Below are 23,566 nucleotides of genomic sequence, written 5' to 3'. Positions count from 1 at the left end.
GTGACAGAGGTGTCATGCTAGGACTAGCCAGTTGTGGCACGTTTAGCGGAGAAGGGGGGGGGGGGGGGGGGGGACACAGGATGTAGTGATGTTGATAGAGGTGCCTCTGGCTGCTTAGGAAAAAGTAGTCTAATCCAATAGCATTGCCTGAAGGTCCTGAAACAAGGAGCGAGGCATGAAAACATCATCCTTTCTGTGTTGGGGCTCAGGATAATATTTAAAACGCACCGGACATTTCTGTTTAGAGGGTTGGTGAAGGTAATCCTTGAAGTCCCGACATTGGTCGCCCTCATAATATTCCTCATCATCTTACTAATATTTTACATGGAGCTCCGAGGGGCTGCGGGCTGGTCCGAACAGGCTCTCATCTTCCGATTCTTCCATGTCTAAAAGACAGCTTGGAATCAGAGGAGATATACTGGTGGAATATGAAAGTACAGGCTTTACAAATGTTATAATAATTTTATCTTAGTCGATGATGTTGTCAGTGGCATGTGAGTCGGCGCAGGAATTGTTGTCCACGAGGTCTTTGTTAATGAAGATGTCAAGACAACAATAAATGAGGTAGTCGACAGAGAAGTCTTTGTCGATGGGCTGACGGTGGTGGGGGTGTAGCTGTGCCCTTCCTCTTCATAACCTTTGACAACAAGATGAAATTAATGGCAGTTTTCGTTAGTGCTGCAAACGAGATGGTGTTGACGGTTGTCGTCGACGATGTTACAGTCAACGATGATGTTCTCGTCAATGGGATCTTGAAAAGAGATTTTTTTTCTTTGTCGTCAAGAAGTCGGAGTAGGTAATCTGAGGCATGTTTTTGTGACTTTGACGGAGTAGCAGAAGCAGATGAAATTGTCTCTGAGGAGACATGTTTTTTTTCTCCTTTTTCTTGAATTCGTTCGGTTGGAGTTTTGAGGGATTTCCTGCTCTCCTCATAAGTGCCCTCTAGAGATGTGGCTCTCTTATGCGACTTTGGGGAAGTGTCACTATCATCTTCTGAAGATTTTTTTTGGGGCTGTAGCCTTTTGCAGCCAAAATATTAATCTGCCTGCTCTATCCTTTAGAGTCTTGGTAGAAAAAGTGTGACAAATTCTGCACTCCTTTGCCTTATGGTCAGGGTAAAGACAGTAAATGTAGTTCTTATGTGGATCATCCACATTAACTATTTTTTCCCCACAGGTCTTGCAGTGACGAAAGAAGCATTTAGAATTAGACGTCAAATATAGATGAAAATCCAATACTCTGCTTGAGAAGAAAAAAACTAAGCAAAGCTCAGGGAGACTCCCTTCACACAAAACATGCAGTGAAAATCTGAGGGAAGCAGCCTCTCTTGGGAGTCTTTTGGAAGGTGCTGGCTCCTGATTGGTCATAGTTCAAGTTTAGTCCTTTTTTAAAAAGGGCATAGATAGGCTAGTGAACTCCGGGCCTACTGCCATTACAGCCTATGGTGTTTGTTGCATACTGCTTTTTTAAGGTACCATGGGACTCCCACTTTGAAGACGGAGACTAATTCAAGCATGTGCATCTATGAAAGATCCAATACTGTAAAAAAGGTTATCCACTACTAAAACTGTCCAGGGGGCACTGCCCTTGACCCTGCCCAGCAATCTCTGGGCACAACTTGCACTAGAACAAAAAGGGTGCCAAGACAATCCTCTAAAGAAAGGAATTTTGTCAAGATCATATTTACATAGTATAGAGATTTTGTCTGAGCAACCCAAGGAAACCACAAGCATGTATAGAGAAAGCACAAGATGGGGTTACTTTGCAGGCATAACATCTGGACCAGGATGCATGTTAAGAGGTCAATGGTAGCACACATGCATCAATACGTTCCCCTCTTAAATCCAAAACAGAATGGCCAAGGTGGCTGGCTCGCTGGTACAAACAAGAGGTGTACACATGTGTAGGAGTAGTGAGCACCTATGGTGTTATTTCACACTAGGTCCAGGTATCCTCTATTACTGAGGTGTAGGCAGTATCTAGGAAGCCAGGGCTATCTAGAGGTACTTGGGGATGAGCAGCCAAGACTTATCCAGGAGACATGCAAAGCTTGTGCAATACCACTATAGTCACACAGCATGTACATACATGAAAGAACCACACAATGTTACAAAATGAAAATGTCACTTACCCAGTGTACATCTGTTCGTGGCATCAGTCGCAGTAGATTCGCATGTTCTGCAATAGCTCGCCATCTGGTGTTGGGCCGGAGTGTTACAAGTTGTTTTTGTTCGAAGAAGTCTTTCGAGTCACGGGACCGAGTGACTCCTCCTTTTGTCTCCATTGCGCATGGGCGTCGACTCCATCTTCGATTGTTTTTCCCCGCAGAGGGTGAGGTAGGAGTTGAATTGTAGTAATAGTGCCCATGCAATGGAGTGACTAAGTATGCACCTATTTAAGGTTGAGATGATACATATAGAAATAATTGAAGGTAACTTCCAAACTGCTACAGGCTCCCGGGGAGGCGGGTGGGCACATGCGAATCTACTGCCACTGATGCCACGAACAGATGTACACTGGGTAAGTGACATTTTCAGTTCGATGGCATCTGTCGCTGTAGATACGCATGTTCTGCATAGACTAGTAAGCAGTTATTTCCCCAAAAGCGGTGGATCAGCCTGTAGGAGTGGAAGTAGTCTGAAATAATGTCCTTAATACGGCTTGACCTACTGTGGCTTGTTGTGCGGATAACACGTCTACACAGTAGTGCTTGGTGAATGTGTGAGGCGTAGACCATGTGGCTGCCTTACATATTTCTTGCATTGGGATGTTTCCTAGAAAGGCCATGGTAGCACCTTTCTTTCTGGTTGAGTGTGCCCTTGGTGTAATGGGCAGCTGTCGTTTAGCTTTAAGGTAGCAGATTTGGATGCATTTAACTATCCATCTGGCTATACCTTGTTTTGAAATTGGGTTTCCTGCGTGAGGTTTTTGAAATGCAATAAAGAGTTGTTTAGTCTTTCTGATGTTTTTTGTTCTGTCAATGTAATACATTAATGCTCTTTTGACATCTAATGTATGTAGTGCCCTTTCAGCTACGGTATCTGGCTGTGGAAAGAACACTGGAAGTTCCACTGTTTGATTTAGATGGAACGGTGAAATAACCTTTGGCAAAAATTTAGGATTGGTCCTTAGGACGACTTTATTTTTGTGTAGTTGTATAAAAGGTTCCTGTATAGTAAACGCCTGAATCTCGCTTACTCTTCTCAGGGAAGTAATGGCGATGAGAAATGCCACCTTCCAGGTTAGGAACTGTATGTCGCAGGAGTGCATGGGTTCAAAAGGTGGACCCATAAGTCTAGTTAGGACAACATTTAGGTTCCATGAAGGAACAGGTGGTGTTCTTGGTGGTATAATTCTCCTAAGGCCCTCCATGAATGCTTTAATGACTGGTATTTTATATAGGGAAGTTGAATAGGTAGTTTGCAGGTATGCAGATATTGCTGCAAGGTGTATTTTAATGGAAGAGAAAGCCAGGTTAGATTTTTGTAAGTGAAGCAAGTAACCCACTACATGTTCTGGAGTTGTGTGTAATGGTTGTATTTGATTAATATGGCAGTAGCAAACAAACCTCTTCCATTTACTTGCATAGCAGTGCCTGGTGGATGGCCTTCTTGCTTGTTTTATGACTTCCATACATTCTTGGGTAAGTTGTAAGTGCCCGAATTCTAGGATTTCAGGAGCCAGATTGCTAGATTCAGCGATGCTGGATCTGGGTGTCTGATCTTTTGGTTGTGCTGTGTCAACAGATCTGGCCTGTTGGGCAATTTGATGCAGGGTACCACTGATAGGTCTAGCAGCGTTGTGTACCAGGGTTGCCTTGCCCAAGTTGGTGCTATTAATATGAGTTTGAGTTTGCTTTGACTGAGTTTGTTTACCAGGTAAGGAAGGAGAGGGAGAGGAGGAAAAGCGTAAGCAAATATCCCTGACCAGTTCATCCATAGGGCATTGCCTTGGGATTGTTTGTGTGGGTACCTGGATGCGAAGTTTTGGCATTTTGCGTTCTCCCTTGTCGCAAACAAGTCTATCTGAGGTGTTCCCCAGAGTTTGAAATAAGTGTTCAGAATTTGGGGGTGAATTTCCCATTCGTGGACCTGTTGGTGATCTCGAGAGAGATTGTCTGCGAGTTGATTTTGTATCCCTGGTATAAACTGTGCAATTAGGCGAATTTGGTTGTGAATTGCCCAATGCCAAATTTTTTGTGCTAGCAGGCTTAACTGCGTGGAGTGCGTCCCTCCCTGCTTGTTTAGATAATACATTGTTGTCATGTTGTCTGTTTTGACGAGAATGTATTTGTGAACTATTTTTGGTTGGAAAGCTTTTAGTGCTTGAAAAACTGCTAGCAGTTCTAGGTGATTGATATGCAGTTTTGTTTGATGTACGTTCCATTGTCCTTGTATGCTGTGTTGATTGAGGTGTGCTCCCCACCCTGTCATGGAAGCATCTGTTGTTATTACGTATTGTGGCACTGGGTCTTGGAAAGGCCGCCCCTTGTTTAAATTTATGTTGTTCCACCATAGAAGCGAGAGGTAAGTTTGGCGGTCTATTAACACCAGATCTAGAAGGTGACCCTGTGCTTGAGACCACTGTGATGCTAGGCATTGTTGTAAGGGCCTCATGTGCAGTCTTGCGTTTGGGACAATGGCTATGCATGATGACATCATGCCTAGGAGTTGTAATACCATCTTTGCCTGTATCTTTTGTGTTGGATACATGCGTTGTATGATGGTGTTGAAATTTTGAATTCTTTGTGGACTTGGAGTGGCTACTCCCTTTGATGTGTCTATTATGGCTCCCAGGTATTGTTGTACCTTGCGTGGCAGAATTTTGGATTTTGTGAAATTGACGGTGAACCCGAGTTTGAAGAGGGTTTGTATGATCTGATTTGTGTGATTTGAGCACTGTATGAACGAATGGGCCTTGATTAGCCAGTCGTCCAAATATGGGAACACATGTATTTGCTGCCTTCTTATGTGTGCAGCGACTACCGCTAGACATTTGGTAAAGACTCTTGGTGCGGTTGTTAATCCGAAAGGCAGTACCTTGAATTGGTAATGTATTCCTTTGAATACGAACCTTAGGTATTTCCTGTGAGATGGGTGTATTGGTATATGGAAATAAGCATCCTTGAGGTCTAAAGTTGCCATGTAGTCGTGTAGTTTTAGCAATGGCAATACTTCTTGTAGTGTGACCATGTGGAAGTGGTCTGATTTGATGAAAGTGTTCACTACTCTGAGGTCTAGGATTGGTCTCAGCGTTTTGTCCTTCTTTGGTATCAGAAAGTACAGTGAGTAAACTCCTGTGTTTATTTGTGTGTTTGGCACTAATTCGATTGCATTCTTTTGCAATAGTGCCTGCACTTCTATCTCCAGGAGATTGGAATGGTGTGTTGTTAAATTTTGTGCTTTTGGTGGTATGTTTGGAGGGAATTGTAGAAATTCTATGCAATAACCATGTTGGATAATTGCTAGAACCCAAGTGTCTGTAGTGATTTCCTCCCATGCTTTGTAATAATGACCTATTCTTCCCCCCACTGGTGTTGTGTGGAGGGGGTGAGTGACATGTGAGTCATTGTTTAGTAGTAGGGGTTTTGGGGCTTTGAAATCTCCCTCTATTTCTAGGGAATTGCCCTCCTCTATATTGTCCCCGAAAACCTCCTCTATACTGTCCCTGGTAAGTGGACGGTGTTGCTTGTGAGGTGCTGGCTTGTGTGCTTTGACCCCGAAACCCCCCTCGAAAGGGCGTTTTACGGAATGTGCTGTAATTCCCTCTGCTCTGCGGGGAGTAGAGTGCGCCCATGGCTTTGGCAGTGTCCGTATCTTTTTTGAGTTTCTCAATCGCTGTGTCCACTTCTGGACCGAACAGTTCTTTTTCATTAAAAGGCATATTGAGAACTGCTTGTTGAATCTCTGGTTTAAATCCAGACGTTCGGAGCCATGCATGCCGTCTGATAGTTACAGATGTATTAATTGTCCGTGCAGCTGTATCTGCAGCGTCCATGGAGGAACGTATCTGGTTGTTGGAGATGGTCTGTCCCTCCTCAACCACTTGTTTCGCCCTATTTTGGAAGTCCTTGGGCAGATGTTCAATGAGATGTTGCATCTCGTCCCAGTGGGCTCTGTCATAGCGCGCAAGTAGTGCCTGGGAGTTTGCGATGCGCCACTGGTTTGCAGCTTGTGCTGCGACTCTTTTACCAGCTGCATCGAACTTGCGGCTTTCTTTATCTGGGGGTGGTGCATCTCCAGATGTGTGAGAGTTGGCCCTTTTCCTAGCTGCTCCTACAACAACAGAGTCTGGTGGCAGCTGTGTAGTGATGAAAACCGGGTCCGTAGGAGGCGGCTTATACTTCTTTTCCACCCGTGGTGTGATTGCCCTACTTTTGACCGGCTCCTTAAATATGTCTTTTGCGTGCCGGAGCATACCAGGGAGCATAGGCAGGCTTTGGTAGGAGCTGTGGGTGGAGGAGAGTGTGTTGAACAAGAAATCATCCTCGACCTGTTCTGAGTGGAGGCTTACGTTATGAAATTGTGCTGCTCTAGCCACCACCTGAGAGTACGCGGTGCTGTCTTCTGGTGGAGATGGCTTTGTAGGGTAGGCCTCCGGGCTGTTATCTGACACTGGGGCGTCGTATAGGTCCCATGCGTCCTGATCTTGGTCACCCTGGCTCATGGTGGTGTGAGCTGGGGAGTGAGATGGAGTTTGTGCTGGTGAAACGTTAATCACGGGCGGAGGAGAGGGTGGTGGTGTAATTCTTTTAACCACTTTTGGTTGTGGTGCTTGTTCCGTCTGGAACTCCAACCTTCTCTTTCTCCTAATGGGGGGAAGGGTGCTTATTTTTCCTGTCCCCTGCTGAATGAAGATACGCTTTTGCGTATGGTCCACATCGGTTGCTTGTAGCTCTTCCTCAAACCTATGCTTTTGCATTTGGGAGGTTAGCGAGTGCTCTTCTGTATAAGAGCCTGAAGCTGGGTCGCTTGCAGTTTGTTTCGGCGTTGAAACTTTGTCTGCGTGTTTTTTCGGCTCCGAGGTGACTTTTTTCCTTTTCGGGGCCGAAACCTCTCGGCGTCGATCTGTTTCGGTGCCGCTGTCTCGGCGTCGAGCCGTGTCCACACCGGTATCTCGGTGTCGAGGCTTGTCTCCAGCACTTTCTCGGTCCCGAGAAGGCTGCGTGCCGGTGTCTCGACCGGAGTCGGACGATCTCGGCACTGTTTTGGCCTTTTTCGGTGCCGACGGTCGGTCACCGAATTTATGGGTCGAGCCATGGCCTGGTGGCAGTGGCGTCCCCTGGGCCTTGTAAATGTTTCTCTGTGTGTTTTTCGACGTCTTACTCACGGTTTGTGTATCGTCGAATCCTTCGGAGTCTGAGTCTTGGATCGAGAAGGTACCTTCTTCTTCCTGTTCCTCGAACTCCCGTTGGGCTGTCGGTGCGGACGCCATTTGAAGTCTTCTGGCTCGACGGTCTCGGAGTGTTTTTCGGGACCGGAACGCACGACAGGCCTCGCAGGTGTTTTCGCTGTGCTCAGGTGACAGGCACAGGTTGCAGACCAAGTGTTGGTCTGTGTAGGGGTATTTATTGTGGCATTTGGGGCAGAAACGAAACGGGGTCCGTTCCATCGGCGTTCTTCAGCACGCGGTCGGGCCGACCAGGCCCCGACGGAGGATCGAAAAACTACCCCGAAGGGCACCGGAGCTCTTCGATCTTCGATGCGGTGTGGAATCTAAGTACGCCGATCCCGAACGCAACAATACCGACGAAAATCTTCCGAAATTAGCTAATTTTCCGTTCCGAAACTCGGAGCGACAGGAACACGTCCGAACCCGATGGCGGAAAAAAAACAATCGAAGATGGAGTCGACGCCCATGCGCAATGGAGACAAAAGGAGGAGTCACTCGGTCCCGTGACTCGAAAGACTTCTTCGAACAAAAACAACTTGTAACACTCCGGCCCAACACCAGATGGCGAGCTATTGCAGAACATGCGTATCTACAGCGACAGATGCCATCGAACATAAAGGTACTTTATTATGGTAACACAAATACTAAAATACTTTATAGGTAATACTCCACTAGCAGGTGAGTAAATACACTATTATTTACACATCAGAAGTCAGGAATTGGCATAAAAAGCAACAGAAATCAGTGAGATAACAGTAAATAATAGAGGCCCAGGGGAAGACCAAACCATATATTAAGTAAATGGAATGAGAAAGTCAGTCCTCCATTCAAGGAAGTGGAATTTGTAAAGGGGAGCTGGAGGAACTAGGCACCCCAAAAGGTAAGTTCCATGGTGCCCCTCAGCAACCTGGAGAGAAGAGTTAAGTACCTGTTTTTTCCCCAAACCCATAAGTAAACTTTGGAAAAGGACTGTGCAAGACCCAAGCAAGACTGGAGGAAACAGAAGATGGATCCTGACAGAAGAGGGCCTGCAAATGAGCGGGACCAAGTTCAGTTCCAGTTTGTGTCCCCGGTTGGGGCAGGAGCCACTATCCATTCTTCTGGAGATCCAGGACCAGGTCAACGGTGAAGACAAGGAGTTGGCATGCAGAGCAGGAGAAGAGTTCCAGTGGTAATGCAGTCAATGTCCCATGTCGAAAGAAGAGTTGCAGTCGGTCAGAGGTGTGGAAGAGCCACCAACAAGCCTTGGCAAAGGCAAGAGTCGCAGATGAAGGGTTGCCGAGCTTCCGGGGACCAGGAAAGTCCAGGGGACTCAACCCAAGGAGGGGAGAGCCAGGTGACCCTCAGAAGTGAGGAGGGCCAGAAGTTGAGGATGCAGCCCCCACAGAAACTCACAGGCATCAGGCACAGGAGTTACAGTGAGGCCCATTCAGCACACCCAGACAGGGAGTCCCACGTCGCTGGAGCAGCAGACAGGAGACTGTGTTTTGCAGGGAAGAGTGCTGGAGGCCGGGGCTACACAGAGCCTGAAGATCCCTTGGATGAGGAGCCAACAAGCCTTGATAGCTGTAATAGTTGCGGTGCACAGGGGTACTGTCTTGCAAGAAGAGGCAAGGGCTTAATGTCTCCCAAGTTGGACAGCTGATAGAGAGGACCAAGGGGACCACGCCAGACCACCACCTGTGATGTAGGATCTAACTCAGTTTTGCAGGAGGGCAGAAACCTGTCTGTAGAATGCCAGCAGCATAGGCTGCCCAGGAAAACCCTGCAAACTGGTAGGAGCAAAGCTGGCGGTCCTCTAAGGAGCCCCAGGAGTGCATGGAATCAAGCAACCAATACTAGCAACAGTATTAGGGTATGATTCGGACATGTTTGATACAAAACATGCCCAGGTTCTGAGTTACCATTATGTAGCTGGACACACCTGTGTGCAGTACATGGGTAAAATGGCTTCCCCGCACTTACAAAGTCCAGGAAAATGGAGTTGGAGTTCATATGGGTACCACTGTTCATGCAGGAGTGCCCTCACACACGTACACACATGTACCTGCACCCTGTCCTCTCCTCTAGGAGGGCCTGCCATAGGGGTGACTTACAGTTAACTGGTGCAGTAATCCGTAGTGAAAGGGTGCATGCACCTTTTCACGCCTGCTGCAATGGCAGGCCTGAAGACACATTTTGCAGGGGCTTCCAAGGGTGGCATAATACATGCTGCAGCCCATGGGGAACTCCTGGTACCCCAATGAACTCGATACCTAGGTACCATATACTAAGGATTTACATCGGAGAACAGTTATGCCAATTGTGAGGTACTATGTCAGGAGCAACCAAATATAGATGGAGAGAGCACAGTCACGGAGGTTCTGGTTATCAGGATCCCAGTCAAAATACCGCTGAAGGCAGTCAAAAAGTGGGGGTAACCATGCCAAAAAAGAGGGTACTTTCCTACAACCTGACACTGAATTCGCTTTACCTAAAGGTGATAGCTTTGATCCTGTCGTGAATCCCTAAAAGGTAGAAAAAACATTAGCTGGAGGTACTGGTGGGTAATGCACAACTAATGTCCAGCTCATGTCATGGAGGAATCCAAAATACTATGTGACGTTGTTTTAAGGACTTCTTTCAGATACAGTGATTCAGCTAAGATTAATCCAAAGCAATGTGAAGGAGGGAGGGAATGCAGGACATCAGAGTACAGGAAAGAATTCTCTTATGAGATGGTCACCAGGTACATCTACTGGCCCTACAACATATCATTAAGCAGCACAACCTAGAGAAGTAAAAATATCCAGTATGTAAAACACATGTAAATGTAAAGGAGCATATAAAATCTGAGTGGAAAGTGGCTGTATCTCCAAGTTAGTAGGAGAACATACTCTAGATTCTGAGTCAAATCACTATTTTGGACAGCAGATTGTGAGGGAAGGCATCCGGTAACGTCTCTTCTGCTTTGTTTTTTTGGGAAGCCCTTTGGCACTTGTTGCAGGAGAAGGAAGAGACTACTGGTTAGGGAATAATAGGATGGTATTGAGGTGCCAGAGTCTCAGTCTTTGTCCTCTGGAATGTAAGGACCGCATATAACAACACTAAGTCAATCAGTTTGGAGGGAACAACCCTCAGTTTTGAGGAAAAAGACTGACACTGCCTTGATGTCAGTCGCTGGAAGCAAGCTGTCTGACTCAGTGGAACAATGTTGAGGTGATCTCAATCTCCATGCACAGGAGGCTCTCACAATCAAATAGGCGTGGCAGTGTTGGCCTGGGAGAACATTACAGAGTCTTCCAAAGGCTATGATAACAAAGATACATCCTTGAGCTTGCAGTAGGACTCTACTGGACCCAAAGCGTGAGGTAGAGAGTTGGGGGGCCTCGTGAAGGCAGGGCTCCAAGACAAGTTCCATCCTTGGTTTTATGGTTTTATATGGAATTTGAGAGGTAGTGAATTCTTTGGGCATGGCTATTGGAAATGCACACCACACAAATGGCAGACTTTTTCTTCTTTGATTATTTTCTACCACCAGGACCTGAGTGCCAACATGGCAGAAATCCCTTCCAATATTTTTCAGAGGCTAAGAATCATATGGGAAAACTGGCTGATGTGGAAAAGGGGCAAAACACCTGGAAACACAAAAAGGCTTAAAAAGCAAAAAAGCCTACTCAAAGTCAAAATAAAAGTACAAATATTGATGTAAAGAATGGCCTGAGATCCTGAATTATTGGATTAGATTGCCTGCTATAATGGCGGGGGTGGTTCTTTATCTTATGAAAACTGTATAATACATTGCGTTTTCAAGGAGTTTTCTTCCTTTTAGAATAAAAATGGTGCTTTCCAAATCGTTGTTATAACAGGGAGGCATATAAACTGTATATTGATTTTCAAGAGGACAGTCTTTGTACACACAATAAATAATGCTAGGATTTGGATTAGGCACCTTGGTTCAATAAAAAGTGTAGTACCCTATACAGAGAGCCCAAAGCCATCCATCAAAGCAAAGGGCTCCATTTCTGCTTATTGTGCAGTTGTAAATGACACCAGACAAGGATTTAATTTCTTATCATTAATGAACAAGTTACTTACCTTTGGTAACACATTATCTGGCAGAGATGCATTCTAGCAGCAGATTCCTTACCTTAGAATTTCCTGGTGTCAGTTTGAAATCCGGAGCTTTTGCAGAGCAATACTCTTGCGCATGCCGTCTGGTGGCATCATTGGGATCTGGGTGGCGTCGTCAGCATCATCGGAACAGTTCTGACGTCATGGTCGCCTATAAAGCCACCACCCAGGCGCACGTATGTCAGTTCCTTTTCCACGAACTTCCACGCCAGAAGCTCAGAGCCATGGAGAAAACCAACAATTTGTCTGTGAAAAAACTTGAGCCCTAAAAGGGACAATTCCTGACCCTAATAGATGTGTTCACAGCGCGTGGAGGCATGGGTGGGTTTAAGGAATCTGCAGCTGGATAGAGTCTCTACCAGATAATGTGTTACCGAGGGCAAGTGACTTGTTCATCTGATAGAGACTTCTAGCTGCAGATTTCTTACCTTAGAATAGATACCCATGTCATAACCTCCTGGCGGTGGGCTGCAGACAGAGCTTTACAATAAAAGGTCCAGCAGGACCGAACAGGCAAAGTGTCAGAATCTACAGAGCTGATTGTCCAGGCAGTAATGTCTTGCAAACTTGTGCAATGATACCCACGTTGCTGCCTGACATATCCAGGACTTGAACACTTCATGATAGCGCAGTGGTAGCAGCCTTGCCCCTGGCAGAATGAGCCCTCAAGCCCTCAGGAGGCTGCTTCTTGGTGAGTGCGTCGCAGATCTTAATGCAGCGAACAACCGAGCGAAAAATGGGTTAGTGTCTGCACTGCCGAACCCTTCTTTGCTCCCACATACCAGACAAAGAATTGTTCATCCACCTGGAACTCTTTTGTGCGGTCAAGGTAGTACAACAACGCTCTTTTTGGGTCCAGCCGGTGGAGTCGCTCCTCTTCTTTAGAGGGATGCAGTGGAGCAAAAAAGGTGGGAAAGGTGATGTTTTGACCCAGATTAAATGGGGTCACCACCTTGGGGGAGGAAAGAGGAACGAGCTCCGAGTACCACCTTGTCTGGAAACATGTGAGTTAAGGTGGCTTGGATGAAAGAGTCTGCATTCCACTCACTCTCCTGGTGGATGTTCTTGTCACTAAAAGGCTGTCTTGATGGTGAGCAGCCGGAGGGGACAGTTGTGCAGTGGCTCAAAGGGAGCACACATGAGAAAAGTGAGGATCAGACTGCAGTCCCACTGAGGCATGACAAAGGGCATAGGAGGATACATTGTACAAGCCCTTTAAGAAATCTATTTACAGTTGTAGATTTGAATAATGAAGGCTGATCGGGCAGCTGAAGGAATACTGATAGGGGGGAAAGATGGCCTTTGAGAGTGCCCCAGGCAGAACCCAGTTGGACAATGGATAAGAGAAAGAGAAGGATGTCAGAGAGAGATCAACAGATCTTTCGGTACAGTAATATACAAAGCGTTTCCAACGGCAGGCATATACTGTCTTAGTGGAGGGACATCTGGCTACCAGAATAACTTTACAGACTTCGGGAGGAAGGTCGAAGGCTTTCAACTATCGCTGCTCAATCTCCCCACATGAAGGCGCAGAGTTGGCAGGTGCGAGTGGAGAACCTTCCCCTGCTGCTAAGACAGAAGATCTTCCCGAAGAGGCAGCCTGATTGGAGTATTGATGTTCATTTTCAGAAGCTCGGGATACCAGACTCTCCTTGGCCAGGCCAGAGCCACCAGGATTACCTGGACCCGGTCATTCTTGATCTTCTTGAGAACTCTGGGCAGAAGTGGAATCGGCTGAAAGGCATACAGGAGGCCTGAACTCCACTCACAACAAAAAGCGTCGCCAAGCGAGTGCCGCCTTGGAAACTCCAACGCGCAACACTGCTGACATTGTGCTTCTCTGAGGACGCAAACAGATTCAACCACGGCTCCCCCCACTGCAGAAACAGTCCTTGTGCTAACTTTGCATGGAGACTCCACTTGTGATCCACTAGGCAGCAATGGCTGAGGTTTGTCTGCCCTAGCGTTCAGAGAACCTAATAGGTGTTGAACCACCAGGGTTATGCCCTGCTGTTCCAGCCATGTCCAAAGACGCAAGGCCTCCTGACAAAGGGTCCATAACCCCACACCGCCCTGCTTGTTGCAGTACAACACTGCGGTGGTGTTGTTTATGAACAACTGCACCATACTCCCTTTTACAACAGGAAGAAATGCTTTCAATGCCAGTCTGATCGCCCGGAGTTCTAGTAAGCTGAAATGGAGTCCAGAGGCCTCTGACATTCACTCTCCAAGATGGCCCCCCAATCCCAGAAGTGACGCATCTGTCACTACTGTGTGATCGGGTTGGGGAAGGGAGAGGTGTCTGCCTCTGAACCAATCACAGTTCACTAACCACCACTGCAGATCTTTTGCAGTTGCCTCTGAGATCTGAACGGTGTTGGTGAGATTCTCCTGATGCTGTGCCCATTGGAACTTCAGTTTCCACTGCAGAACCCTCATATGCTATCTGGCATATTTGGCTAACAGCATGCAGGAGGCCGTGAGGCCCAAAAGCCTCAGAGCCGGTCTCACTGAAATCCAGGACAGAGGCTGAAACATCAGTACCATAACCTGATTATCCTGGACTCGCTGCTTGGGAGGATAAGCCTGAAACTGAACTGTGTCCAGCATAGCTCTGATGCAAGAGAGCATCTCAGAGGGAGTCAGGTGTGACTGTCATGCTTACAGTGAACCCCAGCGAATGCAGGAGGTCCGCCGTAGTCTGGAGGTGGGTGACTACAGGCAGTTGTCAAGGTAGGGAAAGACAGAAACCGAACCTGCGCAGGTGAGCTGCTACCACTGCCATCACTTGGGTGAACACCCGAGGGGCACTGGTGAGCCCGAAGGGGAGCATAGAAAACTGAAAGCGCTCGTAGCCTATCTTGAACCACGAGCAGTGGTAGGCATGATGGGGATGTACAAATCCTGTAAGTCCAATGCTACCATCCAGTCTCCTTGGTCTAGGCAAGACAAGACATGAGCCACAATGAGCAGCTTGAATTTCTCCTTTTTGAGGAAGAGATTGACATCACGCAAATCTAGACTAGGGTGAAGACCCTTGTTCTTTTTGGGAATCAGAAAGTAGCAGGAATAACAACCATTGCCTACTACGGACTTTGGGACCCTTTCTATGGCTCCTTTGGCCAAAAGTTGTAACTTCCCGTGAAGCAAAACTAAGTGATTGTCTATCAGCTGTTCTTTTAATGGAGGCATAGAGGGAGTGAAAGACTGAAAGGGGAGGGAATAGCCCTTCTGTATGATCTGCAATACCCATTTGTCCGGACCACCACAGCCAGTAAGGAAGATGAAATTGAATCCTCCCTCCAACTGGACGCGTGTTGTCTTGCAGAATCACATCAGGAGGACTTGGGCGCTGTGGAGGAGGGGGGCTGGGTGGTGGATGACTTCTGGCCAGACCCTCTGAAGGTAACACAACCTCTTCCCCACACAGGATGCTGCCCTGACAGAGGACGGTGGCTGGTCTGTGCATGGTGTGCTATCCCGACCCTTCCGAAAGCCTTGAAAGGGGCAAAAACAGACTGTTGGGTCACTGAGAGGCCCAAGGACCTGGCCGTAGCCTGAGAATCCTTGAAACGCTACAGTGCAGAGTCTGCCTTTTCACCAAAAAGGCAGAGCCCATCAGAGGGCATGTCTATAAAGTTTGCCTGGACATCACCCAAAAAGCCAGATGAACTAAGCCAGGCGTGGCGAAGAAGAGCCACTGTTATCGAAATCGCTCTACCCAGCGAGTTAGTCGAATCCAAACCACACCTAATAGTAAACTTGGTGGCAACTCTCCCATTTCTGACTGCTTGTGAGAGTGTCTTGTGCACCCTCTGGGATCTGAGGCAGCACCTGCACCACCGTATCCCACAAAGTATGGGAAATACGGTTCAATAGGCATGAGGTGTTTACTTACCTCAATGCGAGGCTGGAGGAAGAAAACGTCTTCTTCCCAACTTGGTCTGGTCTGTTGGATTCTTGGGAGCAGAAGGGAAGGCGCCATGGGAAGTGGAGGCTTGGGCAACCAAGATCTCTGCGGTGGGATGTGGGGTGCGGAACCTAGGGTCATTTGGAGCTGGGCCATGGCGGCGTCCAACTGTCCTATTTACAGGAGCCCCTGTCCTGGGGTCTGGACCACGTTCCCAACAGGACATCAGTGAGGGCTTCTTTAAAGGGTAACACTGGTTTTGGTGTGGTAACCCCCGGCTGAAGCACCTCCGTCAGGAGGTTAGTTTGACTGGCATCGTGGACAGATCTAGGTCCAAGATCTCAGCTATCCTATGCACCTCCATAGCATACGATGCCCCCTCCTCCGTAGCCATGGTAGGAGGTGAGAGCATGGCAGTATCTGTAGAGGTGTCCAGTCCACTGGCTTCTCTTAACTCCTCATACCACTCCATTTGCAACAATCCATACTCAAGAGGGTCCTAAGACACCTCCCATTCCTCATCAATGCCTGGTTGATCATAATAAGACTCAGGCAATGATCTAGCCACTGTTGGAGCCATCAGCACCGGAATCAGTGTCGTACAACGCCATTCCAAATCATCAGGTTTGAGGATTGGGCCCGCACTGCCAGTGGGCGCATCGACGTTGGGAACAACGCCAGAGGAGGCCAACTGTGTGCACTCAGCATTGTTCCGGATCAGATATCGGATGCAAGAGACCCCATCGGAGCGAAAGCCACCGGCGAGTACCTGAAGGAGCCTCTGCTGACCCCGTGGGGCCCAAAGGAGCGCCAGCAGGGGCAGCCCGCTCAAATACGAGACGTATGGCCTCAGAAAACTCCTTGAGTTGAGCGGGGGTTGTTCCAGCTCCTGGAAAGGGGTGGGGGGGAGGGAGGCTCAAAGCCGTCCTTGGCATCAGCTCTGTGGAACAGTGCTTGGAATGTCGATGTTCCCTACTTGCCTCGTCAGTCGAAGGCCGAGGTGAAGTCGTAGTCTGCTTGGACTTAGTCTTCTTCTTGTCTTCTTCTGCCTTTACCCCTGCTCTCCCCCCCCCCCAAGCCCTCCTTCAGTGCCCAGATGATCTTGAGTGAGATGAAGAGGACTTGGGCTCTCCAGGAGCGGTCCCGCAACTTCCTCCTCGACTATGACCTCTGAGGAGTCGCAATAACTGACGTCGACTGCAGGGCCGCCATGAGCTTCAGGGACTGCTCCCTCAAAGCTTTCAGAGCCATGGCCCAGCAGATGGAACACGACTGCGAGTTGTGGTCTTGGTCCAAACACCAGAGACATACCTTAAGGGGATCCGACATGGGGCGGTGGCAGGCACCACATGGCTTGAACCTCTTCTTCCTAGATGACATTCTTGCACAGACTTGAGAAAATCTTTGACAAAAAGGTCGAAAAAGGCCTGTCAAAAAAGACAGAGGGTAACTCAATTCCAGATCTATGCTAACCAGCCCGGAAGGAAAAGAAAAAACGCACATGCACCTGGGTGGTGCCTTTACAGGTGACCGTGATGTCACAAACGGCTTCAACAACGCCACGCGGATACAAACGACGCCACCCGTCAGAGCTCGCAAGGGTATTGCTCTGCAAAAGTTCCAGATTCCAGGCTGCCACCAGGAAATTCTAAGGTAAGGAATCTGCAGCTAGAAGTTTCTATCAGATATTCCTATAAGTGTGAACCATTAAAATATGCTTTGAATACAGCGTAACGCATACAAAGGGAACCAAAAAAAAAAAAAAAAAAAGGAGAAAATACCAAGTTGAGAGCACTAGAAATTGATGCTTTCAAAGGGTTGTAAGGCTTCGAATTTGAAAAAGGTTTTACTGCTCACCTCTCCCAGTGCTTGTGGTTTAGATCGGACAGGTCTTCTAATTTAGCAATTTCTTTCAAATACTGTGACAACCTTAAGAGCTCCTTGTCCTTATCACGATTTAGGTGGGCTTTCATGAAGGGTCGGATCTATAAAGAATGTAAGAAGAGGTTAGAACTAGGCATCCTCAGAGACAAATTAAAGGATAGAGGAAATGGTTAGAAAATATCTGTCTATATAATCAGAAGCCAATCTGAGAAGGGCAGATGAGAACTCTGCTGTTTTCGGACCTGCGTGAACAGCAGAAGAGGGTTACACATCTTTATAGCTTTAGAACAAAATAACAAATGCCCCTTTACAGATAAAGGAAAAGTCAGAAACCAAGCTGTCATTAGACCAATGAAGGTGGATCTGTGAAGGCCACAGTAAGTGGTCAGACCTAGTTGTCATCATTATTATGCATATTCACAGGAAAAGGACAAAGGAGTTCAATTCATGCAATTTCACGAGCAATCTCCTGGGAGTAGGGAGGTCCCGCAAGCACGGGAAAGAAAGCCTGAATGTAGATGCCCCCAGACTCATTAAGGATGGACAGAGAGGGTCAAAGGTTAGCAGTCCTCTGGCAATGTGTAAACAACAGAGGAATGGGTTAAGAGAAAACCTATCTTTTTAAAGATCATCTTCTGAAGGGGAATTGCCATGACATATAGACAATCATAAGCTACCTTTAGCCCATTCTGAGGGTTCATTAGAAAATTTCTTCCAATATCATCAAACATGATGGTGTTTTTCTTTGTGTAGAACTCGGGATACTTTCCCCAAATCACTCCAAGAGGCTTCACCTGCAAGAGGAGAAAAAACACACAAACAGAATAATGCTAACTATCTTAGGCGATCGGCATATTATTGTCAGACTAAGGGAAAGTAACGGATTGATGCTCTCAAGGGAAGCACTTAACAGGACAGAAGAATGTCCATAAATAGAAAAGTTACTGACATGTAAAACTAGCTCTCTATTTTCACACACTAGGATTAGTCGAACAATGAAGGTGATATTTCTTGAATACCAGAAAATATGCCTTTTAAATGACAGTAACCTGTGAAATATTTTAATAAGTCTTAAAATTATAAAACACAAATGCAAGAAGGCAAACAGATCAGTATTCAAAATTGGATCTCTGAACTGTGCCTTTAGATCACACAGTTTGATCCTTCAATGCCAGATTACACTGCTTTTGGTTTTGACAGTAACCCTGGCTTGATGTACAATAGGCAGTTTGAAAAAGAGGATGGGCAAATGGCACAACAATTGATTTGTGAGCTGCTTTATTTTTTGCAAAAAGATTTATGTACTAATCAGGTGCATCACAAAATGGTAAGCAAAGGAGTCTGCAAACCCATCTGTCTCATGAAGATTAGAGAACCAGGAAGCATTTTGTGACGTCCCACACCTGCAAAAGGTGCCCAGCAAGAGAGCAGAATTCAACCTTGTGTTCATTTTTCTTCAATGACAACATTTTTAAAGAATGCCCCCAAGGCAAGTGTTTCCACTGTGAACGGCTTCAACTTTGTGAATCAGTTAAAACACCAACTCATTGTTCTGTAACTCACCAATGCTTCCCGACCATGGTCATAAAGCCCTGATACATAGCAATGCCAATCACAAACAAGAGGGTGGTACTTCTTTCTTGACCCTGCTTTTTGCAACACATAATGGATTGCAAAAGCCATTCTGCAAGCCAGAAAGATTTTTCCCACTCGTAACATAGCTTTTGTACATTGCAGTATTATACAGTCATAAAAACTGCGTTTTGTGAATCACTGGCTTTGAGACAAAAAAATACCTTTGTACATTGGACACAGTGTTCCAGGAAAGTAACATGCCCTAATCCATCATGAGATCGTCATCTATTTTCTTGAACACTGGTTAGATTTGCAAATTTTATTACAAGACCAGAGGCTCATATTATGCGTTCTTTGCTCACTTTAATAGCATAGCAGCCAATAAAACTACAAATCCCAGAAACCCTCGGGGAAAAAAACTACCATATTGCATCACAAGGGGAACAACCAATGGCACGTAGAGAATGAGCACAACTATCTTGACAGAGCAACAAGCCCTCTTTTCTTGCTGCTCGCAGTCAAGATAAGTACTCTACTCGCCATTTTTTATTCATAGTGTTTTCCTATAAGTGTATGTATATTTTTACATGTTATGTATTTTAACGATGTTCCCTTACTGTTAAGAGCCTCGTGCTCATTTCGAACGTTTGTAGCGCTTGTTTTGTATTCCTGAGGCATTCCGCCTCGCTCACTTGCCATTGTTGTGTGCTGGGCCTCGGCCTGTTTGTTTACTTGCCGCTTTACTACAAACGCTCTTTTTCACACGGCTTTCATTGCCGTGTGTTCCCTTGGGCACGGGGGGGGCAGGGGGGATTTTCAACCGGTTTCTTGCATCGGTTGTCCCGCCTCTGAACACGCCCTCTCCAGCTAGGGACTCCCCTCACTGTTAACCCCCTGCATATCTGGTTTTCTTTGCAAAACTTTACTTCTGTGTTCCCATGTTTGTAGCCCCGTTTTTTCATGAAGTTTCTTTGCTATTTGGGTTCAAATAATTTTTTCCTGGTTATTTCAATATGTCTGGGGATGAACAGGGTCAGTCTTTAAAAGATAATTTAAAGTCATTTATCAAAGACTCTGTTCAGCATGCAGTTTCAGTTTCTATGCTTGACATTTCCAAGAATTTAGAAGCCTCTATCAAAAATGATACAAGCCTCTGACGGGCCCTCCTGTGTTCCTTCCAAAAGCGTTTCTATTAAATTTGGGCCTCCCACCCAAGAGGCGGATCCTTCGGGGCTCCCTTTATCCCCCCTTGATATCCCTAATATCAGCGATACAGACAGTGATGGGGATGATATTCTAGATGATGTGACATCTCACACACGTCAATGATGATGTCTCTGATCACAGGCCTTTGGAGAAAAGGCGTAAAATTTCTCCCAGTGCAATTTCATCCCTACCATTGTCTGATGATCTGGCTGACCATTTTGGGGAACCCATGTTCGACCCTACATCGATTCACCACTCTAATTCTTCAGAGTGGTTCCCTTCTGACCATGTCTGACTATGTTTTGTTTTACTTGAGACATGCTTTAGATAAGTCCTATAGGAAGAAATTGAAGCCAGAGTGTCCCAGACCGTCCCTTCCTTCCAAGGAGGTTGATACCCCCCGCTACTGATCCCAACATGTTGTTATTCTTCACTAAGGTTGAGAAGGGTCCCAAGAAAGGGGTTGACAGAGCCTGGTCTAATTGCCACGACAGACTGCTAGATCTTGTTGGTCCTTTAACAAGGATTTTGGATTTTGCTGAAGAGGCAAGGATGGAGGGGAGCCAAGTAGACCCTGAAGCTCTCTCCAATTGGGCGCAGAGAGCAATCTGCACGCTTGGCAATGCTAATGCCTACATTTCCCAAGAGCGACGCAGGAGTATTTTGCTAAAGACTGACCCGAAACTAAGTTCCTTGGCAGCAAAGGAAGAAGGTCCTAAAGCTGAAGGTTTTCTTTTCGGGGACTCTTTCATTATGAAAATGAGTAGATATATGTCTACCTTTGCTTCTATTGACAAGGCCCAATCTTCCATGAAAATAATTTTTTCCCAGCAGGTTTTTGGCAGGGCCGGCAAAGGAAGGGGTTGTTTTGCCGGAAGTTATGCATCAAAAGGGTAATACCTCAACAGAGGTTCCTTCAATCAAGTCTTCCAACAGGATTTCTATCAAGAGTACAAACCCCAGATCTATCCCCGACGTTCCCATGGAGCAGCAGGTGATTTAAACTCAAGGGAGATCAACTCGCAGGTAAGAACTTTCAGTTCTGGCCTTCCTCCCCGTAGGTGGCAGACTAGTAAGCTGTTTAAATATTTGGTTGTCTCTCACATCGGATCCTTGGATTATTCAAACCGTCCAGGGTTATTGCACAGAGTTAATCAGCATCCCTTTCAGATTCATCTTCCCCAACCTCTTCATTTTTCACACAATCAGTTTCTTCTGGTTCAGGAGGAGATACAGGCTTTATTAGTGAAACAAGCGATAGAAAGTGTCTCCTTTGAGCCTTCAGGTTTCCTAAGCACCATCTTACTTGTCCGCAAAAAGAACAAACAACATCAGCCAGTCATAAATCTAAAACTCTTCAACAATTTCGTAGTGTACCACCATTTCAAGATGGAGAATATCCTTCATCTCAGATCTGCTGCTTCAGGGCGATTGGTTGATCCGTCTAGACCTTCAGGACGCCTATCTCTTGGTTCTCATTCATCCCTCTTTCAGGAAGTTTCTTCAGTTCCATTGGGAAGATTCCTTCTTTCAATTCAAAACACTTCCCTTCGGTCTTTCCTCAGCCCCTTGGTACTTTACCAAGATTCTCAAGCCAGTAATAGTCTTCCTCAGAGGTCAGTGGGTCAGGCTCATAGTTTATCTCGACGATTTTCTTACAATGGCCCAAGACAGATCTTGCCTCTTGAATCATCTGGACCTTTGTCGGAACCTTTTGTTAAGTCTAGGGTTTCTCATCAACCCTCAAAAGTCGATCCTCGTACCTGCTCAGCAACTCGAATTCCTTGGATTGTTAGTGAACACACTCGATTCAATTCTTCAACTCCCTCAACAGAAGGTGGATTTGATAAAGAGGGAAATACGCCATGCTTTATCCATTCCTCAGTTCGTTAGCTCGATTGGTGGGCCTTCTTTCTTCCTCCATTTAGGCCATTTGTCCAGGGCCTCTTTATTACAGAGCTCTGCAAAGACTAAAAATCCATCACCTTCGCAAGGGTCTCGCTTACTCAGATCCAGTCGTTATGGATTCCAAATCCAGAGAAGAGCTTCTTTGGTGGCTCAGTCATTTAGATGCTAGGAACTGGAGAACTATTTTCTCTGCCACCCCAGATCTTGTCTTATAGTCAGATGCAAGTCTGACAGGTTGGGGCACAAGATGTGGTCAACTCTTGACTGGAGGTTCATGGTCCATTCTTGAGTCAACACTGCACATCAACTGTTTAGAGATGCTTGCAGGTTCCTTTGCCATCCAGTCCTTTATAAAAGGCAGGGTAAAGTGCACAGTTCTCCTGAAAATGGACAACCTGTCGGCAGTCAGGTACATAAACCGGCTGGGCAGTACCAGATCTAAACCTCACTTTACTGGCCAGAAGCCTGTGGGAATTCTGTCTTCAGAGGAACATCTCGGTCAGGGCAGAATATTTCACGGGCAAACTCAATGTGGTGGCCGACTGGTTTTCCAGGCATATCTACGACTCAAGCGATTGGCGTCTTCATCCTTCTGTTTTCAAACATCTTTCTTCCATCTTTGGCGTCATGTTGAAAGACCTCTTTGCTTCTCGCTTCAACACTCTGCTTCCTTCCTTTTTCAGTTGGAGGCCGGGCCCTCTGTCGATGGCCACGGACGTCATCCTTCAGTCATGGTCCAATTCCCTTCTCTATGTATTTCCTCAGTTTCTTCTCATTGCCCTGGTTCTAGCTCATGTGTGCAGACAATAGTAATTCCTGGTCCTGATCACTCTTTTTTGGCAGTCCCAGTCTTGGTATCAAACCCTGTTGGAGCTAGCTTCGGATTTCCCTGTATTGATTCTTCCCGTTCCCGATCTGCTCGTGAACCCTCATGGTCTTCCTCACACTCTGGTTGTGGAGACCTCCCTGCATCTCATAGCTTGGAGAGTTTCGGGGCTTCCTGGAGAACTTCGGAGGAAGCGGTCTATTTTATCCAACAGTCCTGGGCTCCAGGCACAACAAAGGTCGACAAGTTACCCTGGCTGGCTTGGTGTAGCTGGTGTTTGGGGACAGGGGTTCAGATCCCATTTCAGCAGTTGTAACATTGGTTGTTAATATTCTTGCTTCCTTGGCTTCTCAGGGTAGAACTTATCGTAACATTAATACGTACAGATTGGCGATCTCTTCAGAGCATGTCAGAGTGGACGGACAACCTATTGGTGAACACCCGTTGGTCTCTCGACTTTTAAAGGGAGTACGTATTGCTAAGCCTCCGGCTCCTAAATACAGTGTTATGTGGGATGTCAATGCTGTACTATTTTTTTTTTTGCATGGCCGGATAATGCTGACTTATCGCTCAAACATTTGTCTGCCAAATCAACAATGCTTTTGTGTTTGGTATCTATTAAGTGAGTATCTGACGTTAAAGCTCTGGAGGTTTCCTCTTTACGTTATTCCTCTTTAGGTGTTTATTTCCATGTCAATAGGCGTACTAAGACCAATTTATCATCTGTGCATTACCCTTCCCCCCCAACCCAA

At 46.5% G+C, this 23,566-nt stretch overlaps 1 protein-coding gene across 4 annotated transcripts in view; it reads right to left on the bottom strand.

The window, feature by feature from the left end:
• The window catches only part of UBLCP1 (ubiquitin like domain containing CTD phosphatase 1), a 179,684-nt gene that overhangs the window by 39,819 nt on the left and 116,299 nt on the right, over positions 1 to 23,566 (bottom strand). For 3 of the 4 annotated variants that reach the window (XM_069199661.1, XM_069199662.1, XM_069199664.1), the window contains 2 exons: positions 17,977 to 18,093; positions 17,273 to 17,400 (listed from right to left, as the gene is read on the bottom strand). In XM_069199661.1, coding sequence (XP_069055762.1) covers positions 17,273 to 17,400; positions 17,977 to 18,093 — 245 coding nt within the window. Of the gene's footprint in view, positions 1 to 17,268; positions 17,401 to 17,976; positions 18,094 to 23,566 lie in introns of those variants that run through there. The other variant, XM_069199663.1, reaches the window with a different exon arrangement.

The sequence above is a fragment of the Pleurodeles waltl genome, chromosome 7 (assembly GCF_031143425.1).
Source record: "Pleurodeles waltl isolate 20211129_DDA chromosome 7, aPleWal1.hap1.20221129, whole genome shotgun sequence".
NCBI lineage: Eukaryota > Metazoa > Chordata > Amphibia > Caudata > Salamandridae > Pleurodeles > Pleurodeles waltl.
Note: the sequence above shows the minus strand (reverse complement) of the source record. Positions and strands in the feature narration are given on the sequence as shown.